Source organism: Choloepus didactylus, chromosome 2, assembly GCF_015220235.1.
Source record: "Choloepus didactylus isolate mChoDid1 chromosome 2, mChoDid1.pri, whole genome shotgun sequence".
Taxonomy (NCBI): Eukaryota; Metazoa; Chordata; class Mammalia; order Pilosa; family Megalonychidae; genus Choloepus; species Choloepus didactylus.
Genome location: NC_051308.1, coordinates 82,294,158 through 82,309,977, shown reverse-complemented (window position 1 = coordinate 82,309,977; position 15,820 = coordinate 82,294,158). Strand labels below are relative to the sequence as shown.

The 15,820-nt window shown below is 37.8% G+C and overlaps 1 protein-coding gene across 1 annotated transcript in view; it reads left to right on the top strand.

Annotated features, from left to right (window-relative positions):
* XPR1 (xenotropic and polytropic retrovirus receptor 1) overlaps positions 1-15,820 on the top strand; it is a 340,971-nt gene that overhangs the window by 309,446 nt on the left and 15,705 nt on the right. Inside the window, 2 exon segments of the mRNA XM_037825237.1 lie at positions 14,691-14,766; positions 14,769-14,857. Coding sequence (XP_037681165.1) covers positions 14,691-14,766; positions 14,769-14,857 — 165 coding nt within the window.

Sequence of the window (15,820 nt, the reverse complement as noted above, 5' to 3'; positions counted from 1 at the left end):
GGCTCTTAGGCACAACCATAGGGAGGCCTAGCCTCTCCTTTGCAGCAACCGTCTTCCCAAGGGTAAAACCTGTGGTAGAGGGCTCAGCCCATCAAACCTCCAGTCCCCTATGTCTGTGGTCATGTTAGCAACCATGGAGGTGGGGTAGGCAAATACCCCTGCATTCTCCACAGGCTCCTCAAGGGGGCACTACATCTTTTTTTTTTTCTTGTTTTTCTTTTTTCTTTTTTTTTTTTTTAACTTTCCCTTCTTTTTTAAATCAACTGTATGAAAAAAAAAAAAGTTAAAAAGAAAACAAACATACAATAAAAGAACATTTCAAAGAGACCATAACAAGGGAGTAAGAAAAAGACAACTAACCTAAGATAACTGCTTAACTTCCAACATGTTCCTACTTTACCCCAAGAAAGTTATCTAATATAGCAACATTTCTGTGAACTTGCTCCTACTATATCCATCAGAAGTTAACAGACCATAGTCATTCCTGGGCATCCCCAGAACGTTAAATAGCTTATCTGTTCTTCTTGGATTATTGTTCCCCCTTCCTTAATTGCTCTCTATTGCTAGTTCCCCTACATTCTACATTATAAGCCATTTGTTTTACATTTTTCAAAGTTCACATTAGTGGTAGCATATAATATTTCTCTTTTTGTGCCTGGCTTATTTCGCTCAGCATTATGTCTTCAAGGTTCATCCATGTTGTCATATGTTTCACGAGATCGTTCCTTCTTACTGCCGCGTAGTATTCCATCGTGTGTATATACCACATTTTCTTTATCCACTCATCTGTTGAAGGACATTTCGGTTGTTTCCATCTCTTGGCAATTGTGAATAATGCTGCTATGAACATTGGCGTGCAGATATCTGTTCGTGTCACTGCTTTCCGACCTTCCGGGTATATACCGAGAAGTGCAATCGCTGGATCGAATGGTAACTCTATATCTAGTTTTCTAAGGAACTGCCAGACTGACTTCCAGAGTGGCTGAACCATTATACAGTCCCACCAACAGTGAATAAGAGTTCCAATTTCTCCACATCCCCTCCAGCATTTGTAGTTTCCTGTTTGTTTAATGGCAGCCATTCTAATCGGTGTGAGATGGTATCTCATTGTGGTCTTAATTTGCATCTCTCTAATAGCTAGTGAAGCTGAACATTTTTTCATGTGTTTCTTGGCCATATGTATTTCCTCTTCAGAGAACTGTCTTTTCATATCTTTTGCCCATTTTATAATTGGGCCGACTATACTATTGTCATTGAGTTGTAGGATTTCTTTATATATGCAAGATATCAGTCTTTTGTCAGATACATGTTTTCCAAAAATTTTTTCCCATTGAGTTGGCTGCCTCTTTACCTTTTTGAGAAATTCCTTTGAGGTGCAGAAACTTCTAAGCTTGAGGAATTCCCATTTATCTATTTTCTCTTTTGTTGCTTGTGCTTTGGGTGTAAAGTCTAGGAAGTGGCCGCCTAATAGAAGGTCTTGAAGATGTTTTCCTACATTATCTTCTAGGAGTTTTATGGTACTTTCTTTTATATTGAGATTTTTGGTCCATTTTGAGTTAATTTTTGTGTAGGGGGTGAGGTAGGGGTCCTCTTTCATTCTTTTGGATATGGATATCCAACTCTCCCAGCCGCATTTGTTGAAAAGACCATTATGACTCAGTTCAGTGACTTTGGGGGCCTTATCAAAGATCAGTCGGCCATAGATCTGAGGGTCTATCTCCGAATTCTCAATTCGATTCCATTGATCTCTATGTCAGTCTTTGTGCCAGTACCATGCTGTTTTGGCAACTGTGGCTTTATAATAAGCTTCAAAGTCAGGGAGTGTAAGTCCTCCCAGTTCGTTTTTCTTTTTTAGAGTGTCTTTAGCAATTCGAGGCATCTTCCCTTTCCAAATAAATTTGATAACTGGCTTTTCCAAGTCTGCAAAGTAGGTTGTTGGAATTTTGATTGGGATTGCATTGAATCTGTAGATGAGTTTGGGTAGAATTGACATCTTAATGACATTTAGTCTTCCTATCCATGAACATGGAATATTTTTCCATCTTTTAAGGTCCCCTTCTATTTCTTTTAGTAGAGTTATGTAGTTTTCTTTGTATAGGTCTTTTACATCTTTGGTTAAGTTGATTCCTAGGTACTTGATTTTTTTAGTTGCTATTGAAAATGGTATCTTTTTCTTGAGTGTCTCTTCAGTTTGTTCATTTCTAGCATATAGAAACATTACTGACTTATGTGCATTAACCTTGTATCCCGCTACTTTGCTAAATTTGTTTATTAGCTCTAGTAGGTGTATCGTTGATTTCTCAGGGTTTTCTAGATATAAGATCATATCATCTGCAAACAATGACAGTTTTACTTCTTCTTTTCCAATTTGGATGCCTTTTATTTCTTTGTCTTGCCGGATTGTCCTGGCTAGCACTTCCAGCACAATGTTGAATAACAGTGGTGATAGTGGGCATCCTTGTCTTGTTCCTGATGTTACAGGGAAGGCTTTCAGTCTCTCACCATTGAGTACTATGCTGGCTGTGGGTTTTTTCATATATGCTCTTTATCATGTTGAGGAAGTTTCCTTCAATTCCTACCTTTTGAATTGTTTTTATCAAAAAGGGATGTTGGATTTTGTCAAATGCTTTTTCAGCATCTATTGAGATGATCAATTGATTTTTCCCTTTTGACTTGTTAATGTGTTGTAATACATTGATTGATTTTCTTATGTTGAACCATCCTTGCATGCCTGGAATGAACCCCACTTGGTCATGGTGTATGATTTTTTTAATGTGTCTTTGGATTCGATTTGCAAGTATTTTGTTGAGGATTTTTGCATCTATATTCATTAGGGAGATTGGCCGGTAGTTTTCCTTTTTTGTAGCATCTTTGCCTGGTTTTGGTATTAGATTGATGTGAGCTTCATAAAATAAGTTAGGTAGTGTTCCATTTTCTTCAATGTTTTGAAAGAGTTTGAGTAAGATTGGTGTCAGTTCTTTCTGGAAAGTTTGGTAGAATTCCCCTGTGAAGCCATCTGGCCCTGGGCATTTATTTGTGGGAAGATTTTTGATGACTGATTGGATCTCTTTGCTTGTGATGGGTTGGTTGAGGTCTTCTATTTCTTCTCTGGTCAGTCTAGGTTGTTCATATGTTTCCAGGAAATTGTCCATTTCCTCTACATTATCCAGTTTGTTGCCATACAGTTGTTCATAGTATCCTCTTATAATGTTTTTAATTTCTTCAGGATCTGCAGTTATGTCACCTTTTTCATTCATTATTTTGTTTGTATGGGTCTTCTCTCTTTTTGATTTTGTCAGTCTAGCTAGGGGCTTGTCAATCTTGTTGATCTTCTCAAAGAACCAACTTCTGGTGATATTTATCCTCTCTTTTGTTTTTTGGTTCTCTATGTCATTTATTTCTGCTTTAATCCTTGTTATTTCTTTTCTTGTACTTGGTTTAGGATTGGTTTGCTGTTCATTTTCTAGCTTCTTCAGTTGATCCATTAGTTCTTTGATTTTGGCTCTTTCTTCCTTTTTAATATATGCGTTTAGTGCTATAAATTTCCCCCTTAGCACTGCTTTTGCTGCATCCCATAGGTTTTGGTATGTTGTGTTCTCATTTTCATTCGTCTCTATATATTTAGCAATTTCTCTTGCTATTTCTTCTTTAACCCACTGATTGTTTAGGAGTGTGTTGTTTAACCTCCAGGTATTTGTGAATTTTCTAAGTCTCTGATGGTTGTTGACTTCTAATTGTATTCCATTGTGGTCAGAGAATGTGCTTTGAATAATTTCAATCTTTTTAAATTTATTGAGGCTTGTTTTATGTCCCAGCATATGATCTATTCTGGAGAAAGTTCCATGAGCACTAGAAAAGTATGTGTATCCTGGTGATTTGGGATGTAATGTCCTGTATATGTCTGTTAAATCTAATTCATTTATCAGATTGTTTAGGTTTTCAATTTCCTTATTGGTCTTCTGTCTGGTTGATCTATCTATAGGAGAGAGTGATGTGTTGAAGTCTCCCACAATTATTGTGGAAACATCAATTGCTTCCTTTAGTTTTGCCAGTGTTTCTCTCATGTATTTTGTGGCACCTTGATTGGGTGCATAGACATTTACGATTGTTATTTCTTCTTGCTGAATGCCCCTTTTATTAGTACGTAGTGGCCTTCTTTGTCTCTCAAAACATCCCTGCATTTGAAGTCTATTTCATCTGAGATTAATACTACTACACCTGCTTTCTTTTGGCTGTAGCTTGCATGAAATATTTTTTTCCATCCTTTCACTTTCAGTTTCTTTGTGTCCCTGTGTCTAAGATGAGTCTCTTGTATGTAACATATTGATGGTTCATTTTTTTTGATCCATTCTGCGAACCTATATCTTTTAATTGGGGAGTTTAATCCATTTACATTTAACGTTATAACCGTGAAGGCATTTCGTGCATCAGCCATCTTATCCTTTGGTTTATGTTTGTCATATTTTTTCCCTCTGTCTATTAATATCCTTTATTGTACCCATACCGAATCTCTTTAGTACTGAACCTTTCTCCAAGTCTCTCTGTCCTTTCTTTGTTTCTCTGTCTGTAGGGCTCCTTTAGTATCTCCAGTAGGGCAGGTCTCTTGTTAGCAAATTCTCTCAGCATTTGTTTGTCTGTGAAAGATTTAAGCTCTCCCTCAAATTTGAAGGAGAGCTTTGCTGGATAAAGTATTCTTGGCTGGAAATTTTTCTCACTCAGAATTTTAAATATATCGTGCCACTGCCTTCTTGCCTCCATGGTGGCTGCTGAGTAGTCACTACTTAGTCTTATGGTGTTTCCTTTGTATGTGGTGAATTGCTTTTCTCTTGCTGCTTTCAGAACTTGCTCCTTCTCTTCTGTGTTTGACAGTGTGATCAGTATATGTCTCGGAGTGGGTTTATTTGGATTTATTCTATTTGGGGTTCGCTGAGCATTTATGATTTGTGTATTTATGTTGTTTAGAAGATTTGGGAAGTTTTCCCCAACAATTTCTTTGAATACTCTTTCTAGACCTTTACCCTTTTCTTCCCCTTCTGGGACACCAATGAGTCTTATATTTGGACGTTTCATATTATCTATCATATCCCTGAGGTCCATTTCGATTTTTTTCAATTTTTTTCCCCATTCTTTCTTTTATGCCTTCATTTTCCATTCTGTCATCTTCGAGGTCACTGATTCGTTGTTCAACTTCCTCTAGTCTTGTACTATGAGTGTCCAGAATCTTTTTAATTTGGTCAACAGTTTCTTTTTTTTTTTTTTTTTTTAAATAATTAATCAAACTAATTTAATAGTTTGGTTACAAATGCAAATATGATTTAATGAAACATGTTTTTTAACTCATGTTAATGTCTTAACATGTCTTATTCTATTTAATTTTTTTTTAATCATCATTTTATTGAGATATATTCACATACCACGCAGTCATACAGAACAAATTGTACTTTCGATTGTTTACACTACCATTACATAGCTGTACATTCATCACCTAAATCAATCCCTGACACCTTCATTACCACACACACAAATAAAACAAGAATAATAATTAGAGTGAAAAAGAGCAATTGAAGTAAAAAAGAACACTGGGTACCTTTGTCTGTTTGTTTCCTTCCCCTACTTTTCTACACATCCATCCATAAACTAGACAAAGTGGAGTTTGGTCCTTATGGCTTTCCCAATCCCATTGTCACCCCTCATAAGCTACATTTTTATACAACTGTCTTCGAGATTCATGAGTTCTGGGTTGTAGTTTAATAGTTTCAGGTATCCACCACCAGCTACCCCAATTCTTTAGAACCTAAAAAAGGTTGTATAAAGTGTGCGTAAGAGTGCCCACCAGAGTGATCTCTCGGCTCGTTTTGGAATCTCTCTGCCACTGAAGCTCACCTCATTTCCTTTCACATCCCCCTTTTGGTCCAGAAGATGTTCTCCATCCCACGATGCCGGGTCTACATTCCTCCCCGGGAGTCATATTCCACGTTGCCAGGGAGAGTCACCTCCCTGGGTGTCCGATCCCACGTAGGGGGGAGGGCAGTGATTTCACCTTTCAAGTTGGCTTAGTCAGAGAGAGAGGGCCACATCTGAGCAACAAAGAGGCATTCAGGAGGAGACTCTTAGGCACAAATACAGGGAGGCCTAGCCTCTCCTTTGCAGCAACCGTCTTCCCAAGGATAAAACTTATGGTAGAGGGCTCAACCCATCAAACCACCAGTCCCCTATGTCTGTGGTCATGTTAGCAACCATGGAGGTGGGGTAGGCGAATACCCCTGCATTCTCCACAGGCTCCTCAATGGGGCACTACATCTTTTTTTTTTTTTTCCTTGTTTGTCTTTTTTCTTTTTTTCTTTTTCTTTTTAACTTTCCCTTCTTTTTTAAATCAACTGTATGAAAAAAAAAGTTAAAAGAAAACAAACATACAATAAAAGAACATTTCAAAGAGACCATAACAAGGGAGTAAGAAAAGACAACTAACCTAAGATAACTGCTTAACTTCCAACATGTTCCTACTTTACCCCAAGAAAGTTACATAATATAGCAACATTTCAGTGAACTTGTTCCTACTACATCCATCAGAAATTAACAGACCATAGTCATTTCTGGGCATCCCCAGAACGTTAAATAGCTTATCTGTTCTTCTTGGATTATTGTTCCCCCTTCCTTAATTGCTCTCTACTGCTAGTTCCCCTACATTCTACATTATAAACCATTGTTTTACATTTTTCAAAGTTCACATTAGTGGTAGCATATAATATTTCTCTTTTGTGCCTGGCTTATTTCGCTCAGCATTATGTCTTCAAGGTTCATCCATGTTGTCATATGTTTCACCAGATCGTTCCTTCTTACTGCCGCGTAGTATTCCATCGTGTGTATATACCACATTTTATTTATCCACTCATCTGTTGAAGGACATTTGGGTTGTTTCCATCTCTTGGCAATTGTGAATAATGCTGCTATGAACATTGGCGTGCAGATATCTGTTCGTGTCACTGCTTTCCGATCTTCCGGGTATATACCGAGAAGTGCAATCGCTGGATCGAATGGTAGCTCTATATCTAGTTTTCTAAGGAACTGCCAGACTGACTTCCAGAGTGGCTGAACCATTATACAGTCCCACCAACAATGAATAAGAGTTCCAATTTCTCCACATCCCCTCCAGCATTTGTAGTTTCCTGTTTGTTTAATGGCAGCCATTCTAACCGGTGTTAGATGGTATCTCATTGTGGTCTTAATTTGCATCTCTCTAATAGCTAGTGAAGCTGAACATTTTTTCATGTGTTTCTTGGCCATTTGTATTTCCTCTTCAGAGAACTGTCTTTTCATATCTTTTGCCCATTTTATAATTGGGCCGACTGTGCTATTGTCATTGAGTTGTAGGATTTCTTTGTATATGCAAGATATCAGTCTTTTGTCAGATACATGGTTTCCAAAAATTTTTTCCCATTGAGTTGGCTGCCTCTTTACCTTTTGAGAAATTCCTTTGAGGTGCAGAAACTTCTAAGCTTGAGGAGTTCCCATTTATCTATTTTCTCTTTTGTTGCTTGTGCTTTGGGTGTAAAGTCTAGGAAGTGGCCTCCTAATACAAGGTCTTGAAGATGTTTTCCTACATTATCTTCTAGGAGTTTTATGGTACTTTTCTTTTATATTGAGATCTTTGGTCCATTTTGAGTTAATTTTTGTGTAGGGGGTGAGGTAGGGGTCCTCTTTCATTCTTTTGGATATGGATATCCAACTCTCCCAGCCCCATTTGTTGAAAAGACCATTATGGCTCAGTTCGGTGACTTTGGGGGGCCTTATCAAAGATCAGTCGGCCATAGATCTGAGGGTCTATCTCTGAATTCTCAATTCGATTCCATTGATCTATATGTCTATCTTTGTGCCAGTACCATGCTGTTTTGGCAACTGTGGCTTTATAATAAGCTTCAAAGTCAGGGAGTGTAAGTCCTCCCACTTCGTTTTTCTTTTTTAGAGTGTCTTTAGCAATTCGAGGCATCTTCCCTTTCCAAATAATTTGATAACTAGCTTTTCCAAGTCTGCAAAGTAGGTTGTTGGAATTTTGATTGGGATTGCATTGAATCTGTAGATGAGTTTGGGGTAGAATTGACATCTTAATGACATTTAGCCTTCCTATCCATGAACATGGAATATTTTTCCATCTTTTAAGGTCCCCTTCTATTTCTTTTAGTAGAGTTATGTAGTTTTCTTTGTATAGGTCTTTTACATCTTTGGTTAAGTTTATTCCTAGGTACTTGATTTTTTTAGTTGCTATTGAAAATGGTATCTTTTTCTTGAGTGTCTCTTCAGTTTGTTCATTTCTAGCATATAGAAACATTACTGACTTATGTGCATTAATCTTGTATCCCGCTACTTTGCTAAATTTGTTTATTAGCTCTAGTAGGTGTATCGTTGATTTCTCAGGGTTTTCTAGATATAAGATCATATCATCTGCAAACAATGACAGTTTTACTTCTTCTTTTCCAATTTGGATGCCTTTTATTTCTTTGTCTTGCCGGATGCCCTGGCTAGCACTTCCAGCACAATGTTGAATAACAGTGGTGACAGCGGGCATCCTTGTCTTGTTCCTGATCTTAGAGGGAAGGCTTTCAGTCTCTCACCATTGAGTACTATGCTGGCTGTGGGTTTTTCATATATGCTCTTTATCATGTTGAGGAAGTTTCCTTCAATTCCTACCTTTTGAAGTGTTTTTATCAAAAAGGGATGTTGGATTTTGTCAAATGCTTTTTCAGCATCTATTGAGATGATCAATTGATTTTTCCCTTTCGAGTTTTTAATGTGTTGTAATACATTGATTGTTTTTCTTATGTTGAACCATCCTTGCATGCCTGGAATGAACCCCACTTGGTCATGGTGTATGATTTTTTAATGTGTCTTTGGATTCGATTTGCAAGTATTTTGTTGAGGATTTTTGCATCTATATTCATTAGGGAGATTGGCCGGTAGTTTTCCTTTTTTGTAGCATCTTTGCCTGGTTTTGGTATTAGATTGATGTTAGCTTCATAAAATGAGTTAGGTAGTGTTCCATTTTTTTCAATGTTTTGAAAGAGTTTGAGTAAGATTGGTGTCAGTTCTTTCTGGAAAGTTTGGTAGCATTCCCCTGTGAAGCCATCTGGCCCTGGGCATTTATTTGTGGGAAGATTTTTGATGACTGATTGGATCTCTTTGCTTGTGATGGGTTTGGTTGAGGTCTTCTATTTCTTCTCTGGTCAGTCTAGGTTGTTCATATGTTTCCAGGAAATTGTCCATTTCTTCTACATTATCCAGTTTGTTGCCATACAGTTGTTTCATAGTATCCTCTTATAATTTTTTTAATTTCTTCAGGATCTGCAGTTATGTCACCTTTTTCATTCATTATTTTGTTTATATGGGTCTTCTCTCTTTTTGATTTTGTCAGTCTAGCTAGGGGCTTGTCAATCTGTTGATCTTCTCAAAGAATCCAACTTTTGGTGATATTTATCCTCTCTATTGTTTTTTGGTTCTCTATGTCATTTATTTCTGCTTTAATCCTTGTTATTTCTTTTCTTCTACTTGGTTTGGATTGGTTTGCTGTTCATTTTCTAGCTTCTTCAGTTGATCCAGTAGTTCTTGATTTTGGCTCTTTCTTCCTTTTTAATATATGCGTTTAGTGCTATAAATTTCCCCCTTAGCACTGCTTTTGCTGCATCCCATAGGTTTTGGTATGTTTGTGTTCTCATTTTTCATTCGTCTCTATATATTTAGCAATTTCTCTTGCTATTTTCTTCTTTAACCACTGATTGTTAGGAGTGTGTTGTTTAACTTCCAGGTATTTGTGAATTTTCTAAGTCTCTGATGGTTATTGACTTCTAATTGTATTCCATTGTGGTCAGAGAATGTGCTTTGAATAATTTCAAATCTTTTTAAATTTATTTGAGGCTTGTTTTATGTTCCCAGCATGATGATCTATTCTGCAGAAGAAAGTTCAGTGAGCACTAGAAAAGTATGTGTATCCTGGTGATTTGGGATGTAATGTCCTGTATATGTCTGTTAAATCTAATTCATTTATCAGATTGTTTAGGTTTCAATTTCCTTATTGGTCTTCTGTCTGGTTGATCTATCTATAGGAGAGAGTGATGTGTTGAAGTCTCCCACAATTATTGTGGAAACATCAATTGCTTCCTTTATGTTTGCCAGTGTTTCTCTCATGTATTTTGTGGCACCTTGATTGGGTGCATAGACATTTACGATTGTTATTTCTTCTTGCTGAATTGCCCCTTTTATTAGTATGTAGTGGCCTTCTTTGTCTCTCAAAACATCCCTGCATTTGAAGTCTATTTTATCTGAGATTAATATTGCTACACCTGCTTTCTTTTGGCTGTAGCTTGCATGAAATATTTTTTTCCATCCTTTCACTTTCAGTTTCTTTGTGTCCCTGTGTCTAAGATGAGTCTCTTGTATGCAACATATTGATGTTCATTTTTTTTTGATCCATTCTGCAATCTATATCTTTTAATTGGGGAGTTTAATCCATTTACATTCAACGTTAAAACCGTGAAGGCATTTCTTGAATCGGCCATCTTATCCTTTGGTATTATGTTTGCCATATTTTTCCCTCTCTCTATTAATATCCTTTATTGTACCCATACCGAATCTCTTTAGTACTGAACCTTTCTCCAAGTCTCTCTGTCCTGTCTTTGTTTCTCTGTCTGTAGGGCTCCCTTTAGTATCTCCAGTAGGGCAGGTCTCTTGTTAGCAAATTCTCTCAGCATTTCTTTGTCTGTGAAAAATTTAAGCTCTCCCTCAAATTTGAAGGAGAGCTTTGCTGGATAAAGTATTCTTGGCTGGAAATTCCTCTCACTCAGAATTTTAAATATATCGTGCCACTTACCTTCTTGCCTCCATGGTGGCTGCTGAGTAGTCACTACTTAGTCTTATGCTGTTTCCTTTGTATGTGGTGAATTGCTTTTCTCTTGCTGCTTTCAGAACTTGCTCCTTCTCTTCTATGTTTGACAGTGTGATCAGTATATGTCTCGGAGTGGGTTTTTTTGGATTTATTCTATTTGGAGTTCGCTGAGCATTTATGATTTGTGTATTTATGTTGTTTAGAAGATTTGGGAAGTTTTCCCCAACAATTTCTTTGAATACTCTTCCTAGACCTTTACCCCTTTTCTTCCCCTTCTGGGACACCAATGAGTCTTATATTCGGACGTTTCATATTATCTATCATATCCCTGAGGTCCATTTCGATTTTTTCAATTTTTTTTCCCCATTCTTTCTTTTATGCTTTCATTTTCCATTCTGTCATCTTCCAGGTCACTGATTCGTTGTTCAACTTCCTCTAGTCTTGTACTATGAGTGTCCAGAATCTTTTTAAATTTTGGTCAACAGTTTCTTTAATTTCATAAGATCATCCATTTTTTTATTTAGTCTTGCAATGTCTTCTTTATGCTCTTCTAGGGTCTTCTTGATTCCTTCTATCCCGTACTATGGTCTCATTGTTCATCTTTAGTTCTTTGAGTAGCTGCTCTAGGTGCTGTGTCTCTTCTGGCTTTTTGATTTGGGTGCTTGGGCTTGGGTTATCCATATCGTCTGGTTTTTTCATATGCTTTATAATTTTCTGTTGTTTTTGGCCTCGTGGCATTTGCTGACCTTGATAGGGTTCTTTTAGGGTTTGTAGACCAGTTGAAGTCCTTATCTCTAATTTATCAGATCTACAGCTTCGTGGAGTACACTTTCTCTAACTAACCAGCAGGTGGCTCTCCACGAGCCACCTGTTCTCCACAAGCCAGATTCTCCCCCTGCTTAGCCTTTTTGGTGAGTGGGGGAGTGAGTCTTGTGGGGCCCAATTGGTGTCACCAAGCTTGCGTGTGTAGTGGTGTTGCCTGCCCTGTATATGGGGCGTGTTTCTGGGCAGTCGGGGAGGGGGGGGGTGGCCTCTAACAATCAAATCTCCCTGGTGATCCTAGAGTTTTAAAGCTGCTGCAATAGTCTAATCCTTCAGTTCAGTCCTGCCACAGTTTGTGTCTGCCACTGACCCACAAGTCCTTGGTATTGGCGTATGGCTCCTGAGACTTGCAAGTGGGCCCCTCTTCCAGGCCTGTGCACCCCGGGTCCTCTGTTGAGGGATGACTGTGCTATGTCACAGGTGAGTGCCGTCCCCCCAGGGCAGTTCTGGGCTGCTGGGCTGTGTAGGGAGGCTCCCAGTCTGCTCAAATGATGGCTGGAATGGGGCTTTGTTAATTCACACTGCTCCACCTTCCCAACTCTGGGACATCAGCTGAGGTTGCAGGGAAGGCTAATGTCCACGCCCAGTTTTTGTGGTGTGTGCCTGTTATTTGAAGCACTTCCGTCACACTGGGTTGTCTGGGGCAGCTTCTGGCCTATGGGCTGGCGATGGGCAGGAGTGTTTCCTGTCCACCAGGATGATGGCTGTGAGCGGACACCCCCCTTTTCTTGGGAAGTTGTGTTGTTTAGTGAATTTTCTCAGCCACTGGATTATTGCGTTTTGTCTCAGAGCTCTCTAGTTCTGCTCTTGACTTGACGTGCCCAAATTGCAAGTCTTTGAAGCTTCTGTATTGGGCTTCTTAGAGTAATTGTTTTAGAAAAGAAACAAAGGATTATAAAAAAAAAGAAGAAGAAAAAGGGTCCCTCCTCAGAGATCTAATGGGTTATTGAAATGCTAAGAGACAAAGCAACCAGGGCCATTAAGGAAAGGTCCACAGGGCAGAGAGATCAGCTTTTCTTCGGGATTTGCATATGCGCCTCAAGGCCCTTCCCCTTTCTAATGTTCACCAGAACTCCAAAAATCCTCCGCTTTTATTTTGGAGTTTTTCGTGTTGTTTTTTTTTCTCTATGTCTGTCTCCTCTCTGCTGGGCTGGCTGCTCTCAGATTCTCTGGTGTCTGGTCTCAGTCTATCTGTGGTTGGAGTTTGGATCAGTAGAATGAGTTTCCGATAAGAGGCTGCCACTGCAGTTCTCCCTTCTCCTTCCCGGAAGCTGACAGCCCCTCCTCCCCGGGGACTGAGCCTGGCAGGGAGGGGCGCGGGTCCCCTGGCCGCAAAAACTTACAGATTTCGCCTGATCTCAGCAGTTCCACCGTTTTCATGAGTGTTGTATGAAGTATGCCCAAAGTCAGATTGCTCTGTGGTATCCAGTCCACGCAGTTCCTGGCTTTCTACCTACTTCCCTGGAGGAGTAACTAAAACATACAGCTCACCAGTCTGCCATCTTGCCCCGCCTCCTCTGTATTTTTTTTTAACCAGCTAAGTAATCCTGATGCAAGCAACTGCCAACCAGTTATTTTTCTGAAATTTCCACATCTGATCATAAGACTAAATAAGGCATTGCATACTCAGACCCAATGTCTTTTCCATCCTCATTTCAAATCGATAACCCATCTCCTTACATTCTCAATATTTCATCTGCGTTAGACTTAGATTACTTGCAGCTTTTCAAACATAACCTTGCCACTTTCCAAACCCCCATGCCTTTTTCCATTATCTTCCTTCAGCTTTAATAATGACCTTGCCTCATCTGCCTGACTTATTCAATACTATTTATTTGTACTTCTAGAAATAACTCAAATGCTACTTCCTCTTGTTTCCTACCATTGGAAACATCCCCATTCTCCTTGATGTTCTCATAGCACTTTGTTTATGCTGCATTTGAGCACTAAATGTCATCAGTAACACTGATATAAATTTTCTAAAGGATGCCTTCCAGTTGTCCTGCCGCTTAACATATTAATACCCAAAAGGGACGTGGAGTTTTTCTATGCCTTTGGGAAACTGACCAAAATTCAAATTTATATTTGAATTAGATGTCTTCCTATTTGTTTTTTTCCTGCTGATTCTGAACCATATTAACAGTTATACACTGATATCCTACACATAGAGAATGCAAATAGCATCATAATTCCTCTGGAACTACCAAAAAGGAATATCATTAAAGAATATGAAAAGCATTTAAGAGGTCAAAAAGATATATATTAACCCAGTTTGCCAAATTATTTTATTATCTGAATTCAGTCTTTTCTTTATAGTGTTCCCAGCATGAAGTCAAATAAGACCTTTGTATCAATAAACAACCTCTAAAAGAAGCAAAAATATCATTCTTTGCTTTGTGACTTGAGAGAAATTAGCTTTCATATTTATGCATATAAGGGTAAATTCCTCATCACTCTGTTCCTTTCTGGCATTTTATCTAAAAATTAGAATTATCTGATTGCTTTACAATAAGTATTAACAAGATCTATGTGTATGAAGGAAATGTTTTTTCTAAAAAATAAAAAATTAAAAAATCCAAGGATTTCTTGAAGGAAAGACAATAAGGCACACATTCCTTTTTACTAAGGGATTTTTTTTTTCCATCTTTGACCCTATGCTGCCACCTGATGGCAAAAATCAGATGACATCTTTCTAAATATTTGAAACCTCATCGAAATTATCTGAATTTTTATATATTTATGATAAAGCCTCCAAAACTCCAAATGCATATTTGTGCAGATATTATTATGTATTCAGTAAATGTTTGATAGTTACTTTGGGCTTCAGGAGAATCAGTTTTATTATTTACCTTTGTTAGACGATAATCCTACTGAGGTTTCTTTAAGTCTTACTGGAGTGCTATGAAGAATCTGTTTTTTAAATTAGTTTTATGTAAAGAATTTTGTTTAAATCTAGTAATTTTCTTATCCCTTTCCTTTTCTTTTTCAGAACGAGGGTCACTCAGATACCATGGTATTCTTTTATCTGTGGATCATCTTTTGTATCATCAGTTCCTGCTATACCCTCATCTGGATCTGAAGATGGACTGGGGACTCTTTGATAAGAATGCTGGAGAAAACACCTTCCTCCGGGAAGAGAGTTGTCTACCCCCCAAAAAGTATGTACAAAGAATGTTTAAAAAAAAAAAAAAAATTCAGGTGTACCACCAGCTAAATCCCAATCCCAACCTGATACAATTAGAAAAAAAAATAACTGTAATTATCAAAAATATTAATTCATTCAATCAGCAAAAGTGTATCAGATGTTTACTACATGCTAGGCATTATAGGAAATAAAAACATAGTAAAATCCAGGTTCTTAAGACCATAAACTATATGCCTACACAGATAAGTAAAAATATAAGTGTTACAATGTGATGCAGACTGTAATAGAGGAACAGAGGAATGTACAAGTTGCTATAATTTATCATTTATTTTTGAAGATGCAAATGACCCAAGATGCCCTCTCTCTTTTGTCTAGCTTGCAACTCTGATCCTCCTGTTAAGAGATAGTTTTATTACTTTCTCTAGAAGCTTTTCTTCATTCCTCTAACGTATTTAGCCATTCATCCTGATCCCATTTTACCCCTATTTAAACCCTCTGTTACAGCAGTTATCCCATTGTATTATAATTATTTGTTTAGGTGTCCATACCCGTCGCTGCCCAGCATAGTTCCTAGTATATAGTAGGCTCCATAAATGTTAGTGGAATGAATGAATAAATGCTTGACTGAATAAGCAGTGCTATAAAAACACAAAGGAAAGGGAGTGCCTGACTGCTTGGGTGAATAAAGAAGGCTTCTGCTTTCATTTACTTCCATCATTTTTTGTTACAAGCAAGGGCCAATTTAATCAGAAAATATTGATAATTCCTAAGAAATGATCTTAGGAGTTTATCTGTGTGTAAGTACAAGGAAGAGAGAGACTGAATTAAAAAGTTAAAAGTATCTTTACTCAGATGTTTTAGAAAGGATAACTACCATGATTAGAGCTTGAAAGAAATTAAACAGTGAATTGGTGAATCTGGGAATCCTGGCAATGTGACTTTTAATTCTGCTTTCTCACTAACTAGCTATATAACTTTGG